Source organism: Peromyscus eremicus, chromosome 7 (genome assembly GCF_949786415.1).
Source record: "Peromyscus eremicus chromosome 7, PerEre_H2_v1, whole genome shotgun sequence".
In the NCBI taxonomy this organism is placed as follows: Eukaryota; Metazoa; Chordata; class Mammalia; order Rodentia; family Cricetidae; genus Peromyscus; species Peromyscus eremicus.
This window is the reverse complement of record NC_081422.1, coordinates 35,392,915-35,399,563: the sequence shown is the minus strand read 5'-3', so window position 1 is coordinate 35,399,563 and position 6,649 is coordinate 35,392,915. Positions and strand designations below refer to the sequence as shown.

Genomic DNA, 6,649 nt, shown 5'->3' with positions numbered 1-6,649 from the left:
TCTGCTCCTCCTCCCTTTTTCCTTTTTCCCTCCCTCCCTGGCCTCTGCCTTCTCAGGTCCTACCACTTCCAAGAGCCAGAGGCTCTTTTCCAGAAGTTGCTCTCCAGTCACCGCGGGCTGTGGAGACCTGGCCTACAAAGATGTAACAACTTTGTAACTTTTGCAGGATCTATTTGAAATGACACCTTTCCCCCGGGCCTGATTATGGCTTAGCCTTCTGGTTCTCTCATCCATCCGTGCAGTAGGTTTCCATTACTGACCTCGCCAATGATCAAATGAAACGTGAAATGGGCTATTCCGAAGCGTCCAGGCCCAGATGGGTCGATATGCAAGCCAAGGGCAGACCTGGGGCTCTGTGAATCCGAGTACACTGGCCTAGTTCGTCGCTGGGGGACCTTCTGTCTAGAAGCAATCCCTACTACGGTTGGAATCCAGCCAGCAGGGTTTGGGCCCGCGCGGCCGCTTTAAGAGAGGGGCGGGGCCCGGCACAGGCGAGGCAGGGCCTGCCCACAAGGCTGCTTTTCCTTTTTGATCCATTCAAAAATTACTCATTGCAAATTCCCGGACAGCTCGAGGAGGAGAAGCCGGGGGGCGGAGGACAGAGAAGGCTGCAGCGGCGCAGTGTTGGGACTCCGGGGCACAGCGGGCTTAGGTCGGTCCCGCAGAAGCCGCCAGCCGGTGCCGAGCTCCCGGGGCCTCTCCAGGAAGCGCCAGTCTCCGCCCGGGGAGCTGGGAGCACCGCCCCCGCCGTCCTCCCGGGACACCCAGCTCCAGCGCGCGGGCGATGGGCGGCCGCTGAGCGGGCACTCGGCACCGCGACCCTAGCCCTCGGCATGGCCGCGCGTGAGGAGCTGTACAGCAAAGTCACCCCGCGCAGGGACCGCCTGCAGCGCCCGGGCACCGTCAAGCATGGGTCGGCGCTAGACGTACTCCTGTCCATGGGCTTCCCCCGCGCCCGTGCGTAAGTAACCCGCCCGGGCCCCGCGACCCTCGGCTTCGCTCCGGCTCGCCATCCTGGTGCTGCCCGAGAGAGACCTCCTTGGGGAGGGGACGCGGCGGGAGCGCTGACGGCAGGAGTGCTGGACTAAGGGCTTGCTTGGGGATGCTGGCAGCTAGGGCAACTGGTTCGAATCCCGGGCTCCGCGGGTGGCCCTGGGCGGTTTGCGCGCGCGCTCCGCGGAGGTCCCCTTTGGTAAGCCCGGGCGAGGCAAGGAGAGGCAGGTCCCTTGGAGGACTTGGATCCCCTATCCATCTAGAGTGCCGAGCCAGCTTGGGGTGGCAGGGGTGGGTGGGTGACTTTGGTGGCTGGGGAAAGGCGAGGAGCAGCGGGGCAGGGTGGCCGGCACCCCCGCTGCAGCGGCTTCCAGCTCCGGATGTCGCTCTTGAGCTCCGGCTCCCTCCGGAGTGGGAGGAGCGGGAGCGTGGGTGTCGCTGCGTGTTCATTGATAGAGAGGATGGAATGGGAAGGAGAAGCGATTCCTCCAGGGGATCAGGGTTCTCGTCAGTGGTGACGGCAGTGCAGAAAGCTGTGGGTGCTGGAAAGTGGGAATGGGGGGGTGCCCTCCTGCCTCCTCCTTCCTTTCCAAGGGTTGGGCTGGGGAAGGGCACAGAGCGCAGGTGGCTGTCGCTGCAGCCTTCAGGAAAGAGCGGGGTTGCCAGCGTCCGGCAGCAACAGCAGGAGTCCCCTGGAGCCGGTGCACTCCAGTGCAAGGGGCTGGAACCTCGCCTGACAGAAAGCCGGCGCCGATTAGCCGGGGTGGGGTGGGGTTGGGGGGACGCTTCTCTGGTTAATTCCTGGCTTGCTGGTTTCCTTGGTGGGGACACAAAGTCCAGGATGGTGGCAGGTGCTGCTCTCTCACTCTTTCAATTACATCACCTAAACTGGAGTTGGGCGAACTTTATCTGTAAGTTCGTTCTTCCCAATGCTTTCATTCAGGCGATAACTCTAGGTGTCTTTCCTGGGAGCCTGGGTTCTTTACTAACTTGGCTGCAGTCATAATAAAGCAGGCTCCTGGATGTATCATCCCACCCAGCCTGCTATAACAGGCTGGAGTGCTGTTTGGCCCAGTCCGTGAAAGGTCACAAAGTGGACCAAGATTTCTGCTTCCTGCTGACTTCGAGAGGAGATGTGAAGGGTTCTACAGGGGGTCCCCAGGTGAGGGTCCTCCACAGAAAGCCCCGAGGATAGATGGCGTTCTGTAGAGCCTCGTGAGAACCAGAAGAGAGGCCAAATGTGCTGTAGAACTTGCATAGTTCCAGACAGCTGCTATTTCTGAAGTGAGACCACCGTCAAGGACCCACATTGCTTAATTTAAAGGAGAGGTGCTTCACTGGACTCTTTAGATTTTTCATATCTGATATTCAGTGGGCTTTAAGGGAACAATCTATTTCCTGCAGTGGGCCTCGGAGGCCTTGCTTCAGTCAGGGCAGACTAGGAGGAGGATGGCCTGATTTAGTTTTGCTTGATTCCTGGGGTCCCACAATAGCTAGATTACTGACTATTATTGACAGTTGGAAACATTTTATTTTCGTTACCCATTTACCCTCCTAGCAGCTTAATGAAGACATGCTCCATGCCTGTTTTGTGGCCAGGGAAGCCAGGGCTTAAACAGGTTATACAACATACATAGGGTCCCAGTAGTTGGGGGTGAGGGGTGGGGAGCAGCGATTCAAACCTAGGTCTTGTGTCTGCACTGTAAGACCTCACAGGAAGCGCCATGGGATTCTGTGTGGATGAGATACTCATCAGTTCCCGGCGCATGAAGTGGTTGTTTCTTTTGGCTGCTGGAACAAGTGGCTACAGGCTGGGTGGCTGAAGTCAACAGAAATGTATTCTCTACCATATTCTAGGGGACAGATGTTCCAAGTTGGTATCCTTGGGGCAGAACTGTTTGCCAGGTTGTGCTCCCCCTGGAGGCTCTAGGAGAGAACCCATCCCATTCATCCTGCTTCTGCTGGCTGGTGGGCATTATTTGGTTGTGGCCACTTCATTCCATCAAGTCTGTACCTTTGTCTTCTCTTTGCGCCAGATTTCTCTCTGGGTGTGTCTTATGATACATGTAGGAAATATGTGTGCGTGCGTGCATGCGTGTGTGTGTGTGTGTGTGTGTGTGTGTGTGTGCGTGTGCGCGCTCGTGTGTGTGTGTGTGTGTGTGTGTGTGTGTGTGTGTGTGTGATGCGTGTGTGATGCCCCCCTGCAATCCTGTGTGGAGGACAGAGGTTGAGTGTCTTCCCCTATTGCTTGCTCTCCACCTTATAATTTGAACAGGGTCTCAGTGATCTTGAGCCTGTTGTTTTGGTTAGACTAGCTGACCAGTCCACCTGTCTACACCACCCACCCACCCAGCGCTGAGGTCACCAGTGTTTGTCAGTGCACGCAGCTTTTCCTTGGGTGCCGAGGCTCCAGACTCAGGTACTTGTGCGGTGAGCACTTTAGAAACTGAACCATCTCCCCAGCCCCTGGTAAATCATGGTTAACAGTTACATAAAACTGCATCCATGGAGTCCCTTACATGTTCACACTGTGTAATGTTGAAATTGGGCTGAACATTTTCTTAAATATGTAATGTTCCCTCCCTCTTTTCTTTCCTTCCTTCCTACTTTCCTTCTTTATTTTTTTCTGGTGAGACAGGGTCTTTCTGTGTAGTCCAAGCTGGCATCAAATTTCTCAGCCTTCTGCCTTACCATCCCAAATGTGTGTGTTACCAGCCTTATCTTTTTTTTTTAATGATATAAACTTTCAAACTTTTTCTTACTTAAAAAAAAAAAACCTAAAACCTTTTAAATACAGGATTGGAGCGATGGCTCAGTGGTTAAGAACATATGTTCATGCAGAGGACCCAGGTTCAATTCCCAGCACCCACACAGCAGCTCAGAACTGCTTGTAATTCCAGTTACTGACCTCTTCTGACTGCCTTAGGCACCAGGTGGTACACAGTCATATCTGCAGGTAAAACACTTACATGCATAAAATCAACAAATCTAAAAAATTTAATTACACTCATTTATTTGTGTGTGCCCACCCACATGTGCATGTGGAGGTTACAGGACAACTTCTTATAGTCTAGTTCTCTCCTTCCACCACATGAGTCTCGAGGATCAAACTTGGGACATCAAGCCTGATGGTGAGCCCTTGGTATAATCATCTCCAGCTCCACCCCTGTCCTTAGCAAATGGCAGGATTTTGTTCTTTTTTATGGCCTAGTAGTATTCCATGAATGCATAGGACTGCCCTATGGTCTTGAGTAATCCAGAATAATTACCCATGTCAAAGTCATCCCTAAACTTCATCACATCATTCTTGTAGTGTTTACAGATTTTAGGGATTAAGACATAGATATCAGCCTGTCGTTGGTGGTTTACGCCTTTAATTCCAGCCCTTGGGAGGCAGAGGCCTGAGGATCTCTGAGTCTAAGGTCAGCTTGGTCTACAGAGCGAGTTCTGGTACAGCCAGGGCTATACAGAAAAACCCTGTCTCAAAAAACTGAAAGGAAAAAAAAAGACATGGATATCTTTTGGAGATATCTTACCACAAGTATTGTGGTGTTTCTGGTATTGCCTCTTTTTACCAAAGAGAAAAAAACGTAAGGTCTGAGGGAGGGAGCTTGGGTTTATTGCTCTTAGCTAAATTTTCCATAAAAGAGAGTGGTGTTCTTGGAATTACCTGATCATATTCAATGCCCTGAGCAGGCTTTTTTGTTTGTCTGTTTGTTTGTTTTGTTTTGTTTTCGTTTTCGAAGGGTCTCTTATAGCCCAGACTGGCCTTGAATTCCTGATATCTCCCAAGAGCCACATACAGGGCCCCAAAGGAGGCTTGAATTGTGGTCCCTATCTGACCCTAAAAGTATCTGGAGTTCTCCTTAGTTGGTTCACGTGGGTCAGTAAGAAAGAGCTATTTCAGATTTCGGAGGGCAGGCTTTTAACTTCCTGTGGAGAACTGAGGAGGAAGACTGCAGACTTACCCGAACATTGGAGGAAGGAGTAAGCAGTGTCATCCCTGGGGTCCCAGAAGAGCCTTGGTGTAGTGTATGAAAAAAGACCCAGCCATCCTTCTGGAGAGAATAGCTGAAGCCCGGGTACTAGCGGACTCCCCTGGGGTATAACTGGGTCTGTTGTCCTGGGACAGGGACTGGAGTCTTGATGGCTACAGAGATGACAGGTCATCAGGTCCAGGTCCCGTTCTGATCTGTGCTGTGCCATACTGTGGTCCTGAAGCTGACTTAACCCCCCAGGCAGGGCCTTGCCGAAGCCTTCTCAGGGGAGTGCTCTTAATGAGCACAGGCTTGTAAGTGCTTGTCAGAGCTGAAAGTGGCACACTGTCAGGCCAGGCCACCCAGGGTGACCTGGGAGGTGGGGTATGTCGTCTCTGGCTCATCACTACTCTCAGGGGCTTTGTTACCCCACATAAGCTTCAGTTTAACCTAAACACTGCTGTAGAGGGACCTGTTTATGTTCCACTTGGTGGTTATGTTGGGGAGTGGGACAAAGAGGGAGCGAATGAGACTCTGGAAGGAAACTTTCAACGGCTGTATAGCTCATCCCTTCCTTTTTCTTTTTATGCTCATTAGCTCTGCGCTGGCCCAAACATTCTAAAAATAGAAACCTAGCTTCCTCCAGGCTGGTGAGGTTGGTCTGAAGGAAGAGTGTTGGCTGGGCAAAGGCCTGAGGCCAGTGAGTGGAGGACCTGAGTGGGCCTGAGTGGGCCCGAGGAGAGTGGAAGTGGCCTCTGGCTGAGCACAGGTGACTTCAGCCAAGGGTATCACTGTCTGCATGTCGCCCCCTCCGGCTTCGACAGATAGATGCTCTCAGCTTGTCTCTAGGGGTCAACTGTGTTGTGTGCCTTGGAGCAAGTCAATGCGTCACTGAATCTAAGGACTCTGCTCATACAACCCTGCCTTTTTTATTTTCATTTCATTTATTTATTTCAGTTTTGAGATACGTAGCCCAGGCTGGCCTCAAACTGACTGTGTAGCTAAGGTTTGTCTTGAACTCTTAGTTCAACTTCCCCTACTTCCTGAGTGCTGGGATCACAAGTAGATATCACCACAGTTGCCTTATTTTAATTTTTTAAAAGTTGCCTGTGGCTAGAACATTCTTTGCTTACCGAAAAGATAGTGGCTTGTATATATTTATATTTCCCAGTGATTGGGAAAAAAAAAAAAAAAAAAGAGTTCATCCGACTGGTGGTGTGGCTCATTGGTAGAGCACTAACCTAGCCTTCAGGGACTCTGGGTTCATTCTCCAACACTACGAAACAACAAACAAACAAACAAACAAATAATAAAACAAGGTAGTCTTGAAGGGACCTGGCAGGAGTGTGTTGTCCCTGATTCTAGTCCAGCGCCTCCCTGGCACTTGAACCATCTACATTGCCATTGAGTCTCTTCTCCCCAACGTGGCGATCGGCTCTCGCGCACAGCAGTGCCTGCCCTGATAACATGGGCCAGTGGAGTAATGGAAAGGACTTGGAAAAACACAGAGCCTGGACATCCATTATTAGTTTGAAGTAAAATTGCGTCAGATTGGAAGGAGACAGAGGTGGGGGGTGTCGGTGGAACTACAGGTGAGGATAGCTGGCTAGGATGGCCGAGACTATTTGAGCTATGTCTGGTTAAAGAGCGAGACCATGGCAGAGGGCTGGAGTGAGAGC

At 51.8% G+C, this 6,649-nt stretch overlaps 1 protein-coding gene across 1 annotated transcript in view; it reads left to right on the top strand.

Annotated features, from left to right (window-relative positions):
* The first annotated feature begins 833 nt into the window (after positions 1 to 833).
* The window catches only part of Ubash3b (ubiquitin associated and SH3 domain containing B), a 147,514-nt gene continuing 141,698 nt past the window's right edge, over positions 834 to 6,649 (top strand). The window contains exons 1-2 of the mRNA XM_059269022.1: positions 834 to 961; positions 1,588 to 1,761. Coding sequence (XP_059125005.1) covers positions 834 to 961; positions 1,588 to 1,761 — 302 coding nt within the window. The remainder of the gene's footprint in view (positions 962 to 1,587; positions 1,762 to 6,649) is intronic.